The sequence below is a fragment of the Condylura cristata genome, unplaced genomic scaffold (genome assembly GCF_000260355.1).
Source record: "Condylura cristata isolate star-nosed mole 26May11 unplaced genomic scaffold, ConCri1.0 scaffold00011, whole genome shotgun sequence".
Classification (NCBI taxonomy): domain Eukaryota; kingdom Metazoa; phylum Chordata; class Mammalia; order Eulipotyphla; family Talpidae; genus Condylura; species Condylura cristata.
Genome location: NW_004567112.1, coordinates 46336954 through 46362258, shown reverse-complemented (window position 1 = coordinate 46362258; position 25305 = coordinate 46336954). Strand labels below are relative to the sequence as shown.

At 38.7% G+C, this 25305-nt stretch overlaps 1 protein-coding gene across 1 annotated transcript in view; it reads right to left on the bottom strand.

Moving 5' to 3' along the window:
• The window catches only part of CCDC6 (coiled-coil domain containing 6), a 102431-nt gene that overhangs the window by 53342 nt on the left and 23784 nt on the right, over nt 1-25305 (bottom strand). Inside the window, exon 2 of the mRNA XM_004680872.1 lies at nt 1064-1213. Within this exon, the coding sequence (XP_004680929.1) occupies nt 1064-1213 (150 nt within the window). The remainder of the gene's footprint in view (nt 1-1063; nt 1214-25305) is intronic.

The window sequence follows — 25305 nt, the reverse complement described above, 5'->3', positions numbered from 1 at the left end:
GTGAGTAATTTTGTATAAATTTGTAATAGCATCTTTATTCACAAAGTAGGCTGAAAAATGAGGTAAAAGTTATCTGGACCATTGTATGATTTTAGCATAAAGTGTCTTCTCTTGCAGGATTGATTAACTATGTTGGAGGGTAAGATAAATATGTAGGACATTTACTTAAAAACCTCAAATACACTTATGACAACCTCACTCACACACATACTTCAACAAAATTAATGAATGATACTGCTAGCAATGTCATAGACAGAAAATTCAAGTGGGTGTTTTCTACCTTGCCATCATGGTAGAAATGTTCTTTGGTGTAATTTTTTTTGTATGTTTCCAATTTTGAACAAGCTGTGCTAAATAGAACAATAGCTTACTTATTACTTAAGTTCAAACTAACTCACAAACTATTTCCCCACACAAATTTCACTTGTGTACTTGGCATGCTTTGAACTAGAAAAGTAAATCCTTCCACACTTTTTGTGCAGTGAATATTCTACATACTGCTAGTGGTTAATGTTAAGTTTGACAAGTGGTCTGATACTTATTCAGTAGCATAATATGTTCATCTATTTAAACACAGTTGATTGTGTGTGATTAACTGTAACAGATTTCTTATTTTCTCCCCAAAGTTGACATTTCACTTTATATTCTCATATTTTAGCACAAAATATGCACTTCTGGCTGTCAAAAACATTTCTATGTATTCATTATCGATTCAGAATAAAAGGGAAAAAAAAAACCCCATCACATTTGGTATTAATCCTTATTATTTCCAAAATACTTTACACAGCATTTACTCTTATGCTAAAGCCATGGGGTCATCATAGCAATTTCTTGAAATGCTCAAGGCATAAATATCTTACCTTATCTAAAAAGATGAGCTACTGAAACAAACACAGTCTTTAGCATCATCGGTTGCTGTCTTTACCTGATATTTTTAATCTCCAAAAAACTTTTGCTACAACCTCATCAGCAAATGGTTTGAGCAAAGTGCTCTATCAAAGTCACTTTATTCCTAGAGAGGAAAACAGGCAGGATAGATGAGAGGGTGGAAAAGATAATTTACCTGCATCAATTTTCTGGAGAGCTCATTAGTAAGAAACTCTTCCTCCTTCTCATAATTTACAGCAAGGGTTTCTTTCTCCTTCTGTAAAGCCTGGATTTTCTTGAATAAGGTATTACTGATGAATTCTTCTTCCTGTTCTGCCCTGGCTTGCTGTTCAAAAAACAAAACAAAACAAAAAGTTAAGGAAACAGGAAGTTTACTAATTGAAGTATAATTCTTAATTCCAGAAGGGGTGCCCATTTTAATTAGAACTCTATTTTTAACTATGAAGCAAATCCCAAGAAGCACAAAACAGAAGAACTCAGTAGAAACTATAAAAGCAAATATGACTATTACATCAAAAGGTTTTCTTAGAAAAGTGTTATTTCAAAGATTAACAAAGATTATTTTGCTATTTTAGAATCAACCCCAAGTTGCTGCATTCACTAGAATACAATCCTCCTTTACACATAGAGGACAAGTCCAATTCCAGGGTATGTGTATCAATTCAACACAACTAGTTCTGCAGGTCAACACATCTCAGAAAGGTTTATTATTGAAGTATCTGGGCGAGTTTTTTTCCTACAGCAGAGAAGTTCAACTCACTTAAAAGAAATATCATGTCACCTTTTTAGGTGTTATGAAAGGCTCCCGATGTACCATTTAAAAAGCACTACAGATACACGTGGATTCGTTTACACAGAATCAGTTACTGGAAAGAAAGAAACCATATGGCTAAGAGGTAACTACAGCAAAGTCTTGGGACCCAACAGGGCAAAAAAGGGATAAATATTCTTCTGTAAATCCTCCTCCCAATATATGTATTAACAGAGAAACCTAACCATAGTTGAAGAAAATCAGTCTCTTAAAAAAAAAAAGGGAATTTGTTTCAAATGGATTCTATTCTAAGCACTCTTATTTAAACTGCAACATTTTGAGGAATTAATCAGTAATCACTCCTTTACAAGTTGGAAGGCCTCAGAGCTACATCAATTCCAAGTCATCAGAGTATTTTTGCAAAACAGAAGAGCCAGGAGAAGAGACAAAGGCAGCCTACATTTAGCAACTAACACCTTTTTTTTTTTTTTTTTTTTTGGTGGAAGGTCTGACACCACTCCCCAGTCTGGCAATTTAATTTTCGGTACACATTTACTAGCTCCCCCATCCCTCATGCTAATAACCATGATTCTGGGAACTCCATCCTCCCTACCCCCATCAGTGATTTAGAAACATGCCAGTTCCTGCAATGCCAGGCCAGCAATTCTACAAAAGAGAGCCACATAAAGCACTCAGAAGAACACAGCTACAGAAATGGAAAATTTTGGGCCAAGATCCAGGACGCAAGCATTTAAAGAAATTGTTTGGTACACACCAGGAGAGTTGAGCATCAAAGAACACACACTCAGTTAATAAATTTTTATTACCAGCTGAGAGCACCCATGTAAGCAGTTCCTGGCTCCCTTACATACTCCACATTTCAACAGTGCTCCTCAACGTCTTTACTCTCGTACTATGGTCAAATATAACTGGAAAGGATTGGTACTCCTCCCCCCTTTAATTAATCCCTACTCATCTTCAAAACTCACATACTTCAAGATCTCAAACTAGCATAATGGGCAGGAATCCAAAGTATTCATTTAAGTCATATTTGACACATATACCCAAGCCTGCAATCTGTTTCAACTACCTGTTTTTCTGGTTTTGACAAAGTCCTATATTATTTGAATTCTGATTATTCCTAGTAACAGAACACAAAGGTAGAGAGAAAAGCTGTAAATCTTATGCTGATTCTGCACTTAGGCTTCAAAAAGATGTTTGCTGGAACTGTTATGGTCAGGTCAGACTCTGGCTCTTGCACAATGCATCATCAGACACTCAGTATTTCTGGTCACCAGTAAAACAGTAAGAGAACTAGACTCAACACCTTTCCTTTGCAAATAAGGACTAGAAATGAAACAAAAGGCCCTAAAAGTTTATTCCTTTGCAAATGAGGACTAGAAATGAAACAAAAGGCCCTAAAAGTTTATTCACATAGATTATGTGCTAGTGCCCTTTCCCACACCCATTTCACCTAACCATTAAGTTACAAAGACAACAGATTTAGATGCAATATAAAACAGAACTGAGAGAGAAAGCAGATTAGTGTCTGGCAGGTTCTGGGGGCAGGGAAAGAATGGGAAATGATTACTAATGTTAATACGGTTTCTTTCTGGAGTGATGAAAATGTTCTGAAACTAGGTAGTTTAACATTTTATACAACCTATTGAAAACCGATGGAATGGTAGACTTTTAAGGGATGCATTTCATGGTATGTTTATTAAACCTTAATTAAGAGAAATAATTCTAATAATCAGCAGGGTCTGTGTTTCACAGAAGCACCTGGTTACCTTTGCTATTCTTTTCCAGGAAAGAAACACAATTTTCAAAGGAGGGAGATGCTGAAGAGGTTTGTCTTGCTCTAATCTTTCAAAATGTCCTTGCCACTGACTATGAGAAGCCAAGGCTCTAAAATAATTTTTCAACACTTTGGAATAGTTATTTATTTCTAGGCAAAGACCACTAATAAAAAAGCCACTTTAGTACTCCTGAATAATGTGAGGAACATGCTGTGGAAGCTTGTGAAAGTCTCTAACTTAACAATGGGTTAAGGGCGCCTAACAATGTTCTTTACCAAAGAGCCTCCTTTTGCTAAATTTTAAACACTTTATTCTAAACTGGGGCAGCTACTCTGCCTCCAAGACATCTGAAAAGCATTGAGACATCTGAAAAGCCAAAGAAAAACCATTAGAAGAACAAAGTTCCAGGCCCCCAAAACATAAAATCTCAATCAAGAGGTTGAGATACTGTATCTAAGATACTGTATCCAATCTAACATTAGAGAAAATTTTTTATAAAAGAAAAGGTCAGGCACCATGTACTGATAACATGGGTTAAGTTCAATTGCCAGAGTATGAGCTGTGTTGAAAATGGGTTAAGTTCAATTGCCAGAGTATGAGCTGTGTTGAAAATGACAGCATACTTAAATGCACACAAATTCAGAAACAAAGCTGCATTTCAAACACTAACTAAATCAATCAAGGTTAAATTTTAACTCAATAAACTGCCCAAAGAAGGAAGTCTTGTCTTAGTGTTTTGTATATTTGTTTAGTTGACGACCGACGAAAATCAAATATCTGTGTTCATTTTCCTATTCAGTAAGGTTCTGATTGCTATGTGTAGAAATAGTGAATTTGGCATAACTTTATGCACTTTAACAAGTGTTTGCTATTTTGCCCTCTACCAGCAGTAGTCACTTGATGCCTATTAATGGGAGGACAGAGTACAAAGCCTATCTCCATCATTCTTTCCACATCCTATCAAGATTTCAACATATAAAAAACTAGGAAATAAAATAGGGAGAGAGGAGTGGGGGGCAATGGAGAGGAGGAAGAATGCATCAAATCCTTCAAGACAAATGCTAAAAAGAAAATATTTGTTGGTCGTCAACACATATTTAGGCAGCCATACTCTAAATGACCACAATTTTATGCAAATAAAGGAAACAGTTTTTTCTGACCCACTAGGATCACAACCTGGGCACAAATTTGATAAGAGATTCCAATCTGAATGATTAGTGCTTCTATTCTTTATCAGCAATAGAGATCAAGAGATAGTATTAAAAAAATAATTCAAAGTTCAACTGCACTCAGTGATAATGAGAACATTAAAGTGCTAAAAACCTTAAACATGTAGGATGATGCAATTCAGGATCTGACAAGAAGAAGAAAAAGGACAGTTTTCAAAGGAAAAAACACATCTACTTGATAACAGCCTTACATAAAGGAAAAAACCAAAAGAAAGTTCAACATAATACCAAGACAAAAAATTTCATAAGCAAACTTTTTTTTTTTTTAAAGCTTTTATTTATGCAAACAAGAGCTGGGGTGTAGGCCAGAGTTGTGGTGGTGGGAGACATGAAAGGATTCACCAGAGACAGAATGGGGAACAGAACAGGCAGAACAAGGAACAGAACTGCTGAGGGGAATAAAGGGCAGGACAGAAGAGGTCTACTGTGCCATGTGGGTCACCTCTCTGGCTGTGGATCCAATTCATGCTGCTGTGACTGCAAATAGCCTCATAGTGCTGCACTTTAACTGGTTGTACCACTAGGGAAGGCCTTTGATGAATTCTTTTGATAACAACAACAAAAAATCATAAAACTAAAAAATCTTCAAGCTCTAATGTAAAAAAAATCCAGATATGTCTTGTGTATTACTCAAATTTAGGAATCAATTTAAATGTGTTATCTAGTTACTTAAATGTTATTCTATCATTTACAATCTAAATTTTAATCTTAACCTGTCAGTTGAAAACAGCATCTGAAATCACAGTTAAAATAACAGGAGTCATCCAACAAAATCAGACAACTGAACAGAATCCTGTTATTTCTCCACTGTCCTTTATAAGGGTGATCTCTACCCACATGGATAGTTCTGGGAGTTCTCACAATACAGGACTGATGGTGAATACTTCTTTAAGCATTAGTTTGAGTATAATTCATACCAATAGGTTTACCAAAGCAAACCACTGTCTTCAGTGGTGCTGTGTTAAGACTGAAGTTCCAGAACTGCAGGAGTGGGTGAAATATGCAGCCAAGTTGTATATATGTCTTCATTTCTTCTCCAGAACTAGGGAGATGATTTCAACTACATGCCTAAGAATGAAGTACTCCATTTATACTGTGGAAGAAATGGATTATTTGTTGCTTCTTCCACATATTGCTCATTAGCTTATATACTATAGTTAAAGCATTAATAGTCAATAAGGGGCTCTCTCTGGTGGCGCAATGGGTTAGGATGCAGCACTGCAAGCTTGCCGCAGACACTTCAGTGTGGGTTAAATCCCTGGCCCTGGAGGCGATCCACATGGCCCGGCAGACCTCTCCTGACCTGCCCACTGCTGCCCTCAGCAGCGTACTTCATCAATCTGCCTGTTCTGCTCCCCACTCTGTCTCTGGCGAAGTCTCTCACTGCCCCTGCACCTCTCACTTATACCCCAGTTCTATATGAATAATAAAAAAAAAAAGTCAACATGTTAAAGTTCTTATTTATTCCATTTCAGTAGCCCAGCATGTCACTAAGTACACAGGGATCAGAGCAGAATCTTTACTAGCCTGTGCAACTGTGCTAATCTGTCACAAATACTATGTTCAGGCCATTGCTATAAGACTGTTGAGGATGGGGAAAGAAAACAGCAAAAAGGATGACTTTCAGGGCAAGAACTCAAAAAATGTTGAAGTTGAAAATGACTGTAATGATAACAAATATTATTAACCTATAGTGCCTTACAAGCCAGCTTTAATGTATCGACAGCCCCTCGGTACCATTCTACAGTGGACTGACACACACTCCTTATGCAAGTCCTATTACAAATGACCAGAACACAGGTCAGCATATACACCTTACCATGTAAATCTGACAACACCCAAACAGGCCAACAACTAGTTTGGAAGATGAATCTGCCCAGCACTTGCTTGGACAGAGAGTAATGAGAAATTGCTAAAGAAGCTGTCAAATGTTTACACTAGATTTATTCACTTATATACTTGTGGGTAAGTGACAAAGTGAAACCGATCCCTAGGCCACACAGACTTGGTTGATGTTCAAAGATGCTGATTCTGCTGTCAAACTACTTGGCTAAAAAGTTGGAGATCCCTGCTTGCAGGTTTGCGACTCCAGACAAGTCATGTGATCTCACTGGGCTCCTGTTTTAATCACCATAAAGTGAAAATAATGATAACTCTCCTCTACACTAGTATGGAAGGTAAACTCAAACAATTCACATAAAGAGCTTATCACACAGTACTTAAATGACTAAGAACCCAAAACAAAACAAAAAAAGAACCCAAAACATAAAGTTCAGGGATAGGATTTATTTCAAGGATGCAGGGTGGCTCAGCATCAGCAAATCAATGTAATTTACCACATGAACAAAGTAAATCATATGATCATATCAACAGATGTAGAGAAAACATTTGACAAGATTCAACATCCATCCATTTATTGTAAAATTCTAAAGAAAATAGGTAAAGGCATAGACCTCAACAAAATAAAGGCCATATATGAAAAAGCCCACAGCCAATATACTCAATGGTGAAAAATTAAAATCTTTTCCTCTAAGATCAGATTAACATCACAAGAATGTCCACTGTCGCCACTACTATTCAAGTCCTAGCTAGTGCAATGTGGCAAATAATAATAATATAAAAGAATATCATTATTTGCAAAACATACAATAATTAACATTAAAATTCCAAAGACTGCATTAAAAATACTTAAAAACCATGAATGAGTGAAGTGGTATACAACAAAATCAATATTAAAAAACTGGCTGCATTCTTGTGTACAAACAATAAACTAGAAAAAGAAATCAAGAAAATAATCTCATTCATTATCACATCAAAAAGAATTAAATACCTAAGAGTAAGCTTTAACAAAGGAGGTACAATGAAAACTCTAAAATGTCATTAACAGAAATAGAAAACAAGGACACAAAGAAATGGAAAGCTATTCTTTGCTCATGAAGTTGAAGAATTAACATTGTTAAAATGGCCACTTTACTGGAAGTAAGACACATTTAATACACTACGTATCTGAATTTCAATGGCATTTTTCAAAGAAGTAGGACAAACATCACTGAAATTTATACGGAAACGTGCGAGACTCCCAAAAGTCAAAGCAATCTACATTTCATTCCCTCATGTCAAACTATGGAGCAAAGATATAATAATCAAGACAGTAAGTTATTTAAATAAAAACAGACATACGGATCAATGGAAAAGAAGAGAGCTCAGAAATAACGGCACACTTTTGGCCAAGTAATTTACAAAGGAGTACAAACAATGCATGAAGGAAAATCTCTTCAACAAGTGGCATAATGAAAACTGGATGGCAATATGCAAAAGAATGAAAGTAGACCACTATATCACACCACACATAAAATTAATTCTAAATGGATTAAAGTCTTGGAAGAAAAGCTAAAACCATAAAAGACACATTAGAAAACAGAATGAAGGTTGCTCAAAATATTATTGGCTTCAGAGATGTCTTTGGAGATTGGATTTTTTTTTTTTTAAGATTTAGTTATTTATGCATATAGACCTGGGGTACCGGCAGAGGTGCAGGGGTGGTGAGGATTTGCCAGAGACAGAGTGGGTAGCAGAACAGGCAGATCGACAAAGTACACTGCTGAGGGGAGATGTGGGTGAGAAAGGAGAGGTCTGTTGCTCTATGTGGGTCACCCATCTGGCCAGGAATCGAACTCATGCTGAAGCAGCTGCTGCTAGCTCTGCAGTGCTGCACTACAACTGTTGTACCACTAGAGAGGGCCTGAAGATTGTATTCTAACATCAAAGGAAACAAAAGTAAAAAACCAGAGTACATCAAACTAGAAAGTTTCTGCACAGCAAAAGAAACTATCATTTAGGGACTCCTAAATAGTGGTGTAGGGATTAGCCTACATGGCACAGCAGTCCTCTTCTGTATTGCCCTTCAGTAGTGTACTTAGTAGATCTGATTGCTCTGCTCCCTACTCTGTCTCTGCTGAATCCTCCCACCCTCCAACCTCTGGTCTACACCCCAGTTCTTTTATGCATAAATAAATCTTAAAAAAAAACCAAAACTATCATTTAAACAAAAAGGCACTCTATCAAATGGGACAATGTATCAGTATACAATATATATGACAAGGTGCTAAAAATCCAAGAACTACTAACACCTCACTCAACAAAAAGAAGAGATAATCCAGTAATAAACAGAAAAGCTAAATAGACATTTCTCAAAGAAGACATGAAAATGACCAACAGGCACACAAGAAAATGTTTATCATCACTTATCAGGGAAATGCAAATCAACACCACAGTGAGATACCACCTTATACTTGTGAAATGCACCACAGGAAGAAGGTGAGAAGCAGTATTGATGAGGAAGTGGGGGAAAAGAACCATTATACACTGTTGGTAGAAATGTGGACTATGGGCTGATCTAGTCTCTATGGAAAACAGAATGAAGGTAGCTCAAAATATTAAAGGTAGATCTAGCACATGATCTAGCAATTCCACCCCTGGGAATCTAGTCAAAGAATGCAAAAGCACTAATGCAAAGGGAAATACGCTCTCTGACCACACAAGGATTTTCAAGCTACTACCTCACACACTGCTGGTAATAGATTGCTCTAACACCTTCAGCAAACATTATGGCAGTTTCTCAAAGATAAACCTAGAATTAAGCACATGAAGCACGAGATTCAATTCCACTCTTCAAGCTTATACCCAGGGTAAAGTATTTTCATGCAAACACGTATATACAAGGGTTCTACAAGCACTATTCATAACACCAAAAACAAACAAAATTTGAAGTTTGCAGTATAATAAATAATGCCAACAGCAAAACCTAAAACCAGGTTAATTACTAATTAGATCTACTCAATTCCAGACTAATTGCCAAACTGAGTATAAATACTGTTTATCTGTCTTCTACATAGAATGTCTGTAGCAAACATTACAAAAATCATGAAAATCACAGGAAAAAATCTGAGAAATAAAGAAATCAAAAGAATAGACTCAGATGAACTAGACTTAGCAATTTCCTACTTTAAAGATGTAATTAAAATGTTAAAGGATTTACTAGAACAGATGAGTAACACGCAAAATCCAATAGGGAATTTCAGTAGAGATGGAAATTAGATGAGATAAATGTAAATACTAAGAAAAAAAATCATGCTAGAGATGAAAAATCCCTTCAGGATGGGATCATGGGTATACTTGGCTTTGCTTAGGAAAGACTCATTACGTGAAGAGCTATTATCAGTAGAAATTATTCAAACTGAGAAAAACATAGGAGTAACAGATCATCCAGGGGACAATACCAGTGTAACTAAGGTACCAGAAGAGACCGAAAGAAGAAATATTAGAAGAAATAAAGGCAACTAATTTTCCAAAATTAACAAGACAAAGCATAGACTCAAGGTCAGAAATATATACGATATATATAGATGTCATATACATCAACTGCATAAGCCAATCATGATATATGCAAAACAGAAATAGACATATACCTCTAAAAATGAGAGAAGTCAAAAGTATAGTTAAACATAGCCATGAAAAAAGTAACAGAGTGGGCGGAAAAAGCTGCAGAAAAGTATTTTCTGTGTTTTTATTAAACTGGAAAAAAATAACCAACTCATACTGTATAGGGAAACATTTGTGAGGTAGAAGAAGAGAAGAATAATTCCTTTTAGATACAATAGTATTTGTATCATTCCTAAACTGAGTAGTGGGAATACAGCTTGTATTTTGCAATTTTACAACTTACATGTTTAATATAGTACACTCATTATTTTAGCTTGAGTAAAATATAAAAAATGGTTATACATCATGATGAATAAATTTATTTTCTTTATTAGTACTGATAGGCTCCAACATGAATAAAACCTCAAAAACATTATATAAATGATAGCAGTTCAATGCAATAGGCCATGTATTGTGTAAGCAACTAACCACCTTCTTCTAGCTTGCAACCGAGAAGCAAAATATTGATCTAAGTTATATTAAAATGTTAAAGTTCTTTTTCCTAACCTTGATTTATTTTTCTTCCAGGAGGATGAGAGAGCATAATAGAATCTCTGCCCAAGTATTTTCAAAGAAGTTCATTCTATCACTCTCTATTGCTAGGTAACAATCATAAAAACAATAATATATTGTTTGTCATCATTCTATGCATTGATGGGTGGTTCCTTGGCCAGTTAAGTTCATGCACATGGCTGCATTCAGCTGAGCTAGATGGAGATTAGGAAGTAAACTAACTCTCTTTTTTAATATAACAGTTTATTTTTACATCATTTTGTACTTTTTTTTTTCCATCTCAATTGTAATCTAATCCCTGTGGGCTTCCCATCACCAAGTCACCCGTGTGCCATCACCATAGTCCCATGTACTTCCCTCTTCCCGCCTCCCTGTTTTTGATCCACCCCCACAAAATGTCTCTGGTACATGGCTGTTCATTATTCTTACTATTTTCTCTCCTGGTCCATTATACTCCTGCTATGAGCAAAACCATCCTGTATTTTTCTTTCTCTTTCTGGCTTATCTCACTAAGCATGAAGGAAATAGACTACCTCTTAAAGGAGCCGTAAAACACCACTGTGATTTTCAACCAACCACCCTCAACCAGGATACTTCTCTTTTTTTCAAAGCTTCTTCCCTTCTGTTGAAGGCACAGATTTCCTAAAATCTCTCAAGGTCTTCCCATAACTGGTCAGCCTGGCAGAGGAGCAACTCTAGAATTTGACCAATACTTGAAGTGAGGTGAAAAGTACCTATCCACATTGTTAATGACCCAGCTCTTCTCTTTTTAAATTTTTACATGATACATTCGTACTGCTAAATTTTATTTTCTCATTTGTTGACAGCACTATAGAATGAGTGGAACAACAACTCATTTCCTCTGTTACAAGCACAGGAACCAATCCTGCAGTTTCATGCTGGATAATGTCCTCAGGTCTATACAAAATGTATAAAGAGGTCAGACAAAAGTTTACCCCTAACAGAGTCTGAAGGAATATACAAGTGTCAAAAACTAGATAGGTAGCTAGATGACTGATGGATAGGTAGATACACAAAGGGAGAAAATATTCACATCATTGACTAAAATCCATGACCTTCAAAAATTCATGAAATTACTACCTCCAAGTTGTACACTGGCACAGAAGACACCAGGGGAAGCGATCCATTTCTTTTGGAAGATGTGTTCTGAAAATTGAAGTATTTATTTTTCAGAAGAGCACCATGGATGCTGCATCCTCCTCACCTGTACCTATCCTACCCTTCCCCCAACGCCCAGGTTTCCTTCTATTATGACACTCCAGTGACTGAGGAAATAGGGATGTGAACTATCTACAGCTCTGTATCGTTAGAACGTGATTATTACTCAGTCGCATCTGGGCAGAAGACAGAGAAGAGCATCTTTAAAGAATTAATAGAAGGTGCTATGGTCAAGTGACCACAGCGGCCCAGGAAGACATGATCCTTTTATACAAAAAGATAGTAATTCACCTCTTCTCCTGCTCTACCCCCACTCCACACAATCTATTATATTCCTACAGACAAGTGAATTCATGAAGAAAATTAAAGTTGAAAAAGCAAAAAACTGAGTAAAGAATAAACTCATGGGCAGTTAATTTCACCCTGGAATTAAAATTGTGTTATTTCAGACTGAATACTGGCTACACACCATGTGCCTAACTCAAGGCTGCAACCACCTGGAACCTTGTATTTTTCAAGTATGTCTCAGGTACTTAGAACATGTGCCTCAACACTATTCATAGGAGGTATATGACTTCTGCTCCCCTCTAAGAGGCAATGAATATAAACAGTTAAATTTAAGTTTTTAAATTTAAGTTTTTAAATTTAACTCAACTTCTGTGACTGAGCACTTCTTACATGGCAAGCACTGTGCAGATATGGCAATGAGAATCAGACACTGTTCCTGCCCTGAAGGGATATATAATCCTTTGAGCAATTAATGGAAGCAACATCATTAATCCATACATTTAGCAATTGGCCTTGGAATAATGTTAGCCAGGATGGTATAAACCAGTCTGAAGAATCAGGGACTGAGATTAAGCTGCACAGAAGAAAAAGCTAAGTATTTTATCTATTACAGTAACAAAAGAAATCAGCTAGCACAGTAACTACCCTAATATCTCCCCAAAATTGAATACATTTTAACAAACTGTATTGGATGGACTCCATTCCTAGTTAATAGAATTCTGCCTAATAAGAGCAGTGAGCATTGATTGCACTTTGAACACAGCAGCAGGCTCTTCCATCCATTCTCTCATTTAAGTCACACAATGGCTCCACACATTTCAGCCCCACATCACTCGTGGTGACAGAGGGGTCTGAGGAGTCAAAACTTGCTAAAGGTCCCAAGCTACTAGGTATCAGGTGTAATTCAAACCTAAGCCTGGGACTCCCCCGCAAAGAGTCCAAGGAATCTCTCCTAGTCCTTGTGTAGTCTACACCGTCACTCCTTCCACTGGTCTAAGCATGGAGCTCCATGGAGCCAAAGTTCATTTACTTGCTGTCAGAGTTGGTATGATGTGTGCTGTCATCCAGTGCCTGAGCATCCCAAAGCAGCTCATCTTTGGGAAGAGATACCCTGCAATTTTCCTTTCCCAAAGTAACTAGATGTTGGTGACTGACAGGTAATCTTTAAGAACTATTATACAAAAGAGCCGCTTTTTGCTTCTGCTACCACCTCTGCTGCAGGTAGAATACTTACTTCCTGAAATTCACACACTGGTATCATCCCTATACATAAGTTCTGGTAATTTAACTTTAATTCATATGCACTTTCCCCCTTTAACTTCAGAAAACTGCATAAAGATGTGTGTGGCAGAGGGGAGATGAGGCAAGCACTGTCAAAAAGGACCCGGGGTAGAGCTGTCACAAGCAGATCAGCACAAATGTGAACAGAAACCTTAAAGAAATTACAAGATGAGGGAAGTCACACTTTCTATGTATAAAAGTGTTTACATCGAAGGCCTGGCCGCTCTCCACTGAGAGATTGAAAGTGGCTCACTGTGTCTAAAATTCAAGAACAAGGTGGTTTATGATGAAGATTGACTTTCTTTGGGAGTCTGCAAGTTTAGTTTGTGCCACAGAGGGTGCCTCTCTGACCCACCGCCAATTAAAACCCTGGGTGCTGGGTATCTCCTGAGTTTTCCTGGTTGACTACATTTCACATTTGTTGCCACGACTTGTTCAGTGAGTGAAGGACATCCTGTATGGCTCAGGTCTGGTTTTCTCTAACCTTCACTGTATTACCTTTTCCCTGTGTGTTGTTTTTTGAAGCCTTTCACTGCAATAAATTTGAAGCATGCAGGCCACTAGACACTAAAACTTTTAAGTTTTGCTACTAGATCATCACGCTGCAAGTGGTTTTGGAGACACTCAACATATCCTGTGTCTTAAAAAAGCACTATTTCATCTATTTTGAAAGTATTGGGAAGTTATAGAAAAATATGCACACCCCATAACATCATAATGACTGTGGTGTAGGGGTATGAGCTATAAACCAAAGTCTTGAATTTAAGTGCAACCTGACACTGACAAAAAGGAATGAGACGATTTAGTCCAAAAAAAAATCTTCCTAAGTCCCCATACTCTTCCCCATCTACCTATTCAGCAACTCCAACTGGAGATCATAAAATCAAATATATAAATACCCAATCCAAGCATATCTCTTGAATAAAACCTCATTTTCTTCCTCAATGTCTCTTGCCCATTCATCAAAAGACTTCTTATCTAACTGAAATAGAACATGTCTCTCTATTCTTCTCATTGCCTTAGTTTCAGCCACCACCATCATCTCTCCAATGGCCACATAACTGTCCCTACTGACAGTTCCACTCTCTTATTCTCAAACCCCTGTTTTCTTCTGCAAACTCATCACTCATTGCCCTGCTCCAAACTCTCCAAAGTCTTGTGATCATATTTAGAAGTAGCAATTTCTCCCCATGACCAACCCACCCACTCTCGGAAGAACCTCTGCCTGTGTTTCCCACTCATGCTCAAGATATGCTGCCTGTCGCCCCTCATCCCCCCGCACACCCAAGGTTGCCAATTCCTGCTGTGACTTGGACTAGTCACTAGCTAGACCCTCTGCCATGTGGCAGGCCGGCTACCTACATTTTACATCTCTCCAAAAGGTAAACTTGGTCAGCCCTTTACCAAAACTAAAGTCAGCCCTTGGTCACTCACCAGTGCTTTCTTTCCCTCATGGTACCCACTGTCAATTGGAATTTATCTTAAATTTTTTAATTTCTCTTATCTCTGTCACTCCTCATCGGAATGTGGGCTTCTGTTGGCACGGAAGCTGGCAACTGTTGCAGCTTCAAAATGTACCACTCTACCTCATAATGGCAAGCACTTCATTACTGGAGAACAAATAGGCACTTGCTAAGTGCAGAGAAGGCCTTCTTGATCTCTGAACCTGCTCTTCCCACACTGCTAGCTAGCTGAGAGTCAAAACAGAGTCAGGTTTTTGTGACAGAAACATAATTAAGGGACATTACCATTCTTGCAAGTACTCAGTTGCAATTGTGGATCTTTTATAGCCTTTCATAGACCCACGTAAGCTCTCACAGGTGCTGCCAATACCTGAACAGTCCTATAATTGATAGCTCTAAATCTTCCATGCTTCCACCCTGTCTCCACAGTTGGATAACTAGCCAGCTGCAGATGGTACGTGATGCCCTTCCTCCTTCAGTAGACGACAGGGCCCTTTATACTCCAGTTGGACACATGAGCACTCCCCAACCTCCTTGGTGACCAGGTGTGGTCAGGTGACTACTCTCAGATCAATGGGAGCAGTAAACAATTTTGGGTATTTAAAAAGGAAGCAGTATTCCAAACTCAATCCCCTTCCCTCAGGTGGGAATCAGAGGTAATGATCAGGAGCTGACCTTCCAAGGTTAATATCGGCATAGGTTAATATCGGCATAAGAAGGTAGAACAACAAGGTAGGAATTCTCAGTTCTGTGCATGTCAGGAAGAAGTCACCCACCAGCCCCAGCTGTTAAGTTTAATAATATAAACCATGAAGATTATTCTGTTATATACATGCATAAACAAAAGTAAAAAAAAAAATTTAATTAGTATAACTGAGCCCAAGAAATGTTAACAGCTCCTGTGAGGTTAAGACTGAGTTGTCACACATCCACAGGACTGACAAAACTCCCTTATACATACTAAGCACTCAAATACTATGGAAACTAGTATTCACTTTGATTGTATGTGTATATACACACATCCAGAAGGGACTATCTTATAAGCAAGGGAATCCCTTAAAGCCCAGTATGAAGACTGTATTATCATCACCTAGTAGTTATCAAAAAAAAAAAAAAAAAAGACAAAAACTGATGCTCAGGCCTTCCTCCTGACAGAGACCTACAGGGCAGTTCAACTGGCAAGCCAGGACAAGAAATGACACCACATTAGTAATCAGCCTGATACTGGCTTTGCTATTATATTGACTTAGGCAAGCTCCCTCCTCCCCTAAACCTGCATTTCCCCTCTATAAAATGTGAACTGAAGAACCTTATGGTAAAGCAGTTGAGAAAAATCAGTCATATGATTAATACTCTAGAGAATCCTGTTGAAGAGAGTGAAGGCCAAGGAAGATGGCCTGTTGGTAGGAACTGGGAACCAGAACCCCAAATATCCCTATTCTGCCTTCTGTCCTCTTCCCACATCTTCGTACTGCCAGGGGAGTTGGTGGGAACCTTATCCTATCACAGCAACTCCTAGGACAGCCAAACTCAGTGAATTGTCAGTGAGAGGACAGCCCTCTGAGTAAATATAAGGAAATAAGGAAAGGTCTCCTACAAGTAAAGGTCCCTGAATCATGGATTGTTTAGGGAGATGGGGGAAGAAGTAGAGAAAAAGGAAAAAGATTATGTCATTCCAGAAATATAGACAACTCCCCAAATATAAAAAATGTAGTCTATAATAAAAAGCACGACTAACATTATCATCCATTCCTCCCAGACGCCCTGCTATAGGTGTGATACAAATTTGTTCAAATATTTGGCACACTGTATCCCTTTACCCCACTTAAATATTGTTGTCCATGATTAACAGTTCCTGCTTTTTGATGTTGCAAATACTCCTATGGAGGTGCCCAACCATTTGTCTGAGTGTTCAGCATTTCTGCCTAGGAGAGATGTTACACCAACACACATGAACAGGGTCTGCTGCTGCACTAGCTTTTGCTCCCCCCAACAGATCCCCAACCTTGGGTTCTGGTGAAGATGGGGATGTAAGCTAACTGCTTCCCACATTCATAGCCACACAGCTGTGTCTCTCTTTCCTGCGCAGCTGCTGGTGAGAAAGTAGTAGTCTCTTTACTTTGAATCCAAATGTTTGCTCATTCAATCCTGTCAGGTTTGGCTTCTGAGCACTTGTGTTGAAGTCAACCCCCCTGCAGAAGAGAAAGGCACAATGCTCTGGTTAAGCTGGAAAGCTGGCTTGGTGATCCGGGAGGTGGTGAATGGAGATTTTTCCACTTTTCTGTGAGGGAAGAGGCATAGAGTTAACTTTCAGGATAAAGTTTCTGTTCTGTTGGGCAAGAGAATATGCTGGTTAAGCTACACACCTCCTCCATTCCCAGGGTTGAGTGTATGGATCCCGTCAGGAAAGATAACTTCCCAGAGAAGGAAATTAATGAAAAGGTGACTTTAAGAACCTCTTGCACCACCGGGAGACCAAGTCTCAGCACTGTGAACCTACCCACTACCACCGCAGCACAAGTTGAATCCCTGCCAGGGAGCTGACCCACAAGGTGTGGCAGACCTCTCCTGTCTCACCTGCTGCTCCCCTCAGCATGGATTTCAGTTAGTCTGCCTGTTATGCTCCCCACTCTTGTCTTTGGTGAATCCTATCACCTGCCCTTGCACTTATGACCTACACCCCATCTCTTACATGTATAAATAAACCTTTTAAAAGAAAAATTAGAGAGAGAACATTAGATAGTGTATGAGTAGTGATTCTTCCCTGACAGAACCTTCAAGAAATCACCCTTGTCTGTTGTTAGGAATCAAGGTTAGAATCCTGCCAATTCTGTTTTCAGACATTTAATGCTTCTAGAATATATGTGTTGTTTTAAACCATTAAATTTGTGCTACTGTTATGAGAGTTCTAAGAAACCAATACACCCTCATCCTCAATATCAAAACACCTTATTTAGGGGCACATGGCGCAGCAGACCTCTCCTGTCTCTCCTGCTGCCTGCCTCACCAATGTCAGTCCAGTTCTGCTCCCCACTCGGCTCTGGTGAATCCTCTCACCCATTGCACCACTGGCCTGTACCCCAATTCTTGCATGCATAAATAAGTAAATCTTTAAAAAACAACAAACCCCCACTTTTTTAAAGCTCTTACAGCCCTGTGAAGGGTCTATGGAGCTGTATTTTAATGTGACATTTTTATTCTGTGTATTTCATAGTTAACTGCAGGTTTCATTCACAGTTTCTGGCAACTGGATACAAATTTGTGTTTTTGTATTACAAAAATAGAGGGGAAAAGGGAGAACTAACACAGGGCACATTTGTAGCCTTTATAATTAGCAAGAGAACAGCTAAAAGCATCAAATACATCCTAAATGTTTTCAATGGTGTGAAGCAGTTTTACATTTAAACACAAAACAGCTGTCACCATCAAAATGTTGCAAAATTACCCATGGTTAGTAATTCAGACAATATCTCTTTATATTTCATATTTGAAAGGAAACATAGTCAAAGAAGTTTGGAGAAGTTATGTGTGCATAATAATTATACATACTCATTTCCTTACACAGTTATCCAGCAAATATATACCAATAAGCATGCATTACATATGCCAAAACCCTATAATGAGAGTCAGAATTTTAACTCCACAGGAATTCAATGAAGGGATAAACTGATTTCCATATAGCTCTGAAATTTTCTTTTTGGCATTAAACCTGCCCTCTGTTCTTATACCCAACTAAGATTAGACAAACATAGAATTATAATGAAAGGTGGCCCACATTTAATTAGAGATACACAAAAAAACAACACATTTAAGTATGCACTAAATTGTCATCCACATGAATGCAAATAATTCATTAACAATGAGAGTGAAGACTATCATGGACAGAATAACTGTCCCCTACAAAGATATTCAAACCCTAAATCCCAGAGTCTGTGTATATACCTCTTATACTGTAAAGACAAATTAGACAACATGTGGATTAAGGTTGCTTTCAACTATTTTCCTAGTATATCTGGGTCCTTTAAAATGAAAAATCGAGAAAGATCAGAGTGATGCTATAAGAAACGGACTCAGCCTGCCCTTGCTGGCTCTGAAGGTGGACGGGCCACCAACCAAGGAATACAAGTAGCCTCTGGAGCTGGCAAGATTGATTACAGTCCTTATCACACCCTTATTTTAGTCCAGTGAGACTTGTCTTGAGGTACTACTAACTTATAGAACTGTAAGGTATTTCAAGTCACTAACTATGGCCATTTGTTACAACAGAAACTGAGAATAAGGAACTGATAAATGTTAAGTGTATCCAAACAATGGAATAATTACACTGCTATAATTAAGGACACATGAAAACTGTCATGATGTGGTTTCAACAGCAAAACACAAACTGGCAGCAGCAATACGATCCCAATTTTGCTTGCTTCAAAGATTCACACCAACCCTTATATGCATTAGAAGTTACTAGAAGCTCATAAAGCAGAGCAATAGATGTGGTTGTGAGTAATGGTAGTGATGACAGTCTTTACATAATGAACCTCTTTTTAAAAAAAAAGTTTCTGCAATAATAGTAATCAGAACAGAATAGTATGGCAGCAATCTGCTCATTGAGGACAGTTGTGAGAGGTTCCCAGGGGACTTAACCAGGCAAGACCTAGGAACACAAGTCATTTCTGAGAAATGAGAAAGAACATGCAGAGGGAAAGAGGTTGGAAATGCATAAAAGTTCCAAGATCCTTGTCTAGGTGAGCTTCCAGGACAAAAACCTTTACAGTTTTCTTTCTGAAGGTTGAGTTTTAGGTAGAAAGCAAGCACTTCAAGCATTGGCAGTTCATTTAAAATTCTGCAAGTCCAAGTTGCATCTCCCAAGGCACCAAAAATATTTCAACCAGTTATGCTGGTCAATACCATGTAGTTTGGAAACTATTGTTCCCAAGTGCCCTAATGGTTTTAATGTGTGATTTTGTAAAATAAAAATAGAGGTAAATAGCGAGAGAGGGCAGAAGCCTTAGGAAAGGGAGAAAAAAAGGGGAGGACTTCTAGGTCTCAGAAGTTGAACTGTCCATTACACACTGTCAAAGACTCTGAATGTTCTGAGCCTCCCATGTAGCATTTGATTTGCAACAGACACTGCTACCTGGACATATATCCCCTACCAAAGTAAATGCATTAATTCGGGGGGCGGGGGGGAAGGGGAGGGTGGCAGCTAAAAAAAAAAAATCTTTAGGAGTTATCCATTTCACAGTTCCAAACATGGGCAACTTCCATGTGCATACACCTGTCATTTTTCTAAAAGCATCATTACTGATGTGTAACAGGCCCAGCTGCTCACTTAAATAGATTATCTGATGTCACCGTTCTCTTATTACAATTCTCTAATTTTTGAAAAGCCTCTCCTACTTCAAAAGCAAACCAGATTCAGATGATAGATTTTTATTAGCAAGTTCCATAGAATATTTAAAGAAAAATTGCCCAACTATATAAACTGTACGTCAATTAAAAAAAAAAATCAAGGAACCCTATCCAAAAGTAACCTTGTCCCCAAGACCACCACAAAAAAGCCATAGTACTTTATCTGTTAAGTATAGAAATTTTGAATAAAATATTTGGGTAATAATCTTGAATAAAATGTGTTGCAACATAGCAATGTGAATTTTTAAAAAATTACTCTATGGTAGCATTTATTTCAGGTATAAGTAGACAGTTCAACATGAGGTGTCCTATTATTTTTATTTTATTTTGTTATATTAAGATTTTAAAAATACGATGAACCCAAACAGTGCAAAACAACAAAATTCTGGTCATGTGTAATAGCAAAACTAAGCAAACATATGATCTCTAAGTATCCATCAAAACTTTCATCATCCAACTTATTTAGGAAAAAAGAAGCACTCCCATTAAAGCAAAAAAAAGAAGTCTTGCTACCATCAGCATTATTTAATATTGTAGAATGTCTTAGCCAATGCAGTAAACAGAAGGAGAGAACAGAACTGTTCCTTATCTAGGGTTAGCTTCCAAGGTCAGTATGTGGGAAAAGGCAGAAAGTCAGTTTTCCTTTGACTATGATAAGGATGGCACAGAGGTAGGAAAGGAAAACTGTTGTATAAAGTATGTACTAGTAGAAAGGTCATGGAAACAAATACCAACTAGGGAAGGAGACTGACACAGAGCCTACAAGTACTCACCAGCTAAGTAGAGTAGCCAACACTATTTAAATTACTGCTCTCTTCGGTTCTGTTTCTGTTTACATCTGAACAGTTTAACCGTGAGTATAACCTGATTCTACAGAAAGAGACAGAAATGTTATAAAGGAGGAAACATAAAGACATCATTTTAAGATGTCATCCACTTTGGATGCACAAGAGGATTAACCAAAAATTGTTGAGCAATGTCACTGGAAGCCAAGCAACATAGTAAAAACACAAAAAAATCATCTCTAAATTTGAGAGAGTAAAATAGAAAACCTCAGGTTCACAATGGCAATAACAAAGTACCTACCTAAGGAGACAAAAAAAATAAATAAAAATAAAAATAAAAGATTGGGAGTCTGCAAATCCTATATGAAGGAAGCAATTTTAGAAGTCTTAACTAGAGTATGTGAGAAGAACTATGAACCTTAATGAGGGACTAAAGTGGGTTTTAAAGATATCAATGTTTCCCAACTTAAAGTGCTCAGAGAATTTAAGAGACATGCTATGTAAAGGAATAATCATAACAGCCATGATAACAGTTGGAAAACAATATCAGAATTTGCTCAATGGCACAGTAAAACACACTATAAAGTTGTAACAACAATAACAGTCATTCACACAGGAATATAGAGATAAGAAATCAAAAATGTCTACACAGTTAAGTCTGGGCATTTATGGAATTTAGATGCCATTTCAAAGTATTTCACTAGGATACTAGGTCAAATATTCATACAAAAATGAAGACTGTCCCTGAAAATATACAAAAGAAGTGGTACACTCACAGCAAAGATAACCAGTTTAGCTCCTCTCCTGCTTTGTCCACCCACCCTTGATTTCAAGCACTTATTCAGCCCAAACACTGCTCATCTTTTCTCCCCTTTCTTGAATGTTAACGGATGTGCAAGGAAAAGGATTCACCAACCTCACAGTCATTTTACTATTCTTGTTCCAACATGGCGGCAGTTCAGTTAAGACAAGCCATGTAGTAAAAAGGAGACACCAGTAACTAACTGGGTTAAATGTTTTTAGACAAGAAAATGAGGGAAGGTTGCTGGTCCTGCTCCTAGCCTATGTCCCAGGATGGTACATGTAAGCTCTAAACATTCAAGCAAACAAGAAAACTAGACTCACCAATGGATAAATCTGCCATCCCTGCTTTAAAAAGGTATCATAGCAGCCTCCCTGGTAGCTTACTAGAGCCTGAGTTTGATACCTCCCCCACCACCCCAGAGAAGTGACCCACTGGTACAGCAGACCTTGCCCACTGTTCCCCTCAGCAGTGTGTTTCAGTACATCTGCCTATTCTGCTCCCTACTCTGTCTCTGGTTAATCCTCTTACCTCTCCTCCCCCTCCCTCCACCCTCCCATCTCTGGGTTACACACCAGTTCTTCTACGCAAAAGTAAATTACAAAATAAATTACTCCTGTATTCTGAAAAATAAATAAAAAGTCATAATTATGCATTTCAGAATTTTCCCAGATGAAGATTTTCTTAGATGACTACACCCTCCTTCTAGAATTTTCTTCTTCATGGGTAGTTACTTAACTATGACTGCCCACTGAGGCCAAGTCTTGAGAAAATAAACTGATGTGGATGGCGAATAAGGAAAGGTACACTACCTCAGCCACCTCGGATCTTTTTCGGAAGCAGGTGAGGTATAAATCAGCAGATACCAACTAGTTGTGAGATTGAACCATTACATCACAAGGGGCCTTTAAGAAATTTAGGTCACAGTTATAATTACGCTCACTCAACAGGTAAGAAGAGAAGGATCAAATGTGATTAAGCAATTGCCAAAGGGGCCCAGTGACTTCACAGGGATTATCTAAAACCTCCAAAAATCAGTCATTCAGGAAGGCTGGAACAACGGCCTGAACCATAATGTTCTAAATATATTTGTTCCCAGTTCTTACTTAGAATCTTAAGGAATAAATATCTACTAAAAGTCAATCCTATTTGAAGAAAAATCTATATAATGAAGTGTTGATTTATGAAAACAAAAGCCTAGACATTTTCCTTAAGGAAAAATACCTAGCAGTCCCTGATCCCAAGATGCTGAGCTGATGCTCACAGCTAGACCTTAAAATTGCTACAAACTGATCTGACTTCCCTGAGGTCATGTTGTTCTCCTGCAGGGCATAAACAATCTCACAGAATATCCACATCAAACAAGAGCACTCTAAGACTATGTCAAACTGAGACAAAACAAGATGACTGAGAAACCCACAAAAATACCAAACACTCCCCTCTCTTGGCTAAAATGAGTAGTGTTGCTCTTTACAAGTTAAGAGTTTAAGTCTGATTCTAATGGGCTCTTTCTACGGAAAAGATTTTTTGAGCTACCCAAAGAGATGCCCCTACTTTTTGAAAATACCCAAGCTGAAGAAAACCTGTGCATGTATATACCTTCCCAAGGTTAACCACCCAAACCTCAAATCCTCTAGTAAGTTCTTGTCAAACCCTCTTCCCCATGGTCAGGGACAGAGTAAGGGAGGATAACTGCTTGTACTTCTGATGGATGTCTTGAGGGCTACATGACACAATGCTCATTCTTAGTCTGGTACCAGTAGCTAAAACATAGTGACTCAACCAACTGGACAGGATGTCCAATACAATCACTGCCAATGTCTCCCCTACATACTTGGGGAGATGTGACATTTCTGACATGACACTATAGCTGAGTCCCTGTAACCCCCAAAGGCAACAGGGTAAAAGGGCTGTGCTGGCACTGAGATACCATCTGTGGATATTCCCAGCCTCCCAGCCCCAGCCAAGCCAACTCTAGCCTCCGCTCACTAGTATCAGAAGCCTGCACTGCCCAGCTGCAGTTTCCCCCTTTTTATATTTGGCCCTCGGATTCTCAAACTGACCAAGTGCAAGCTAAATGGACCTCCTGGTTTCAAGCACACTTCATTGGTCAAATAGTTGTATTGGAAAAAATGGAAAACAAGCTGATTGTTGCTAAATGGACCAATCAGATGCTTAGGATTAAAAACAGCCCAATTAGGCTTGCAGGGTGAGAGACCCTTAAGGGATATATGGCAGAGCAAGAGCCAGCAATAAGTGTGCGTCCAGCCTTTTTGAAGAGAGGCATCAAGCAATTAACCTCTGGGGATTCACCAAACTTTTGCAGACTTCACAGAACTCCACACCTCCCCAGATCTTCACAGATTTGGCCACTTGAACTTTTAAGACTGCTATCTACCTGCTGCCAATCGTCACCAGCCAAAGAGCACCCCCGGGCTGAAACCAGTGTTTCAAAGAGCTGAGCACAACCTCTGGTTCTCCAGTACTACCTTTTAGAGCTGCTGAGTCTGTCACTGCCTAGTCTGGCATCTGGCGCAGGTTCAGATTGCTGTTGTGGTCTGCTGCAGTGTCACGTCAACTTCCATGAGCAGTCTTTGTTTGGGACTTCTGGACCTTGTGTACACTATCTGGGGTGAGACAGCTGACCAATTGTGACCACAAAAACTCTCCTTTTCCCCAACCTATTTGTTAAACAAATCCTGTTATTGTTAGACCCTTGATTTGAATGGCCATGTGGTTGAGAGCCCACTGATAGTGACCCCACCAGGCACTGTACTTCGACACTGAACACTGTTAAAGTTCTATTGGAGCACTCTTTTAAGAGTCTTTTTCTTACTGTTTTGCAGTGTGGACTTTTTGCAAGTACACAGAAAAAGGAACATTGTATGACAGGGTGGACAGTTGTTTCAAAAACACTCTCACTCCCAGCTTCTTGGTGGTACAAGGGGTTAAGCCTCAGTACTATAAAGCTATTAAACACTGAAGCATGAATTTGATCCCAAACTGCCGCAAGGCAGGGATACGAGTCTGAGCGGGGAACATCAAGATTGAAGAAGCAGCTCACATAGATGGTTGCAGCAAAATGTCTATTTTTCTCTCCAGCCTCCCTTTTATACCCTTAGTACCAGGGTTTTGGCCTGGGGGCCAGAGGGAGTCTCCCTCACATGCCTCACTGCGATCAGGGCAGATATTGACCAGCCACTCACAGGTTGGTCAAGTCACACAGGTGGCAGACAAAACAGGATGTTTTTCTCCCTGTTATGATCTTGTGCTTAAGCTCCGGGGGTGGTTGGGGAGGCTCATCCCGGCTGGGACCCAACACAAACCAGGAAGGTGACCCACATGGCACAGCAGAACCTCTCCTATCTTGCCCACTGCTCCCCTCAGCAGTGTAATTCAATCAATATACCTGTTCTGCTCTCTACTCTGTCTCTGGTGAA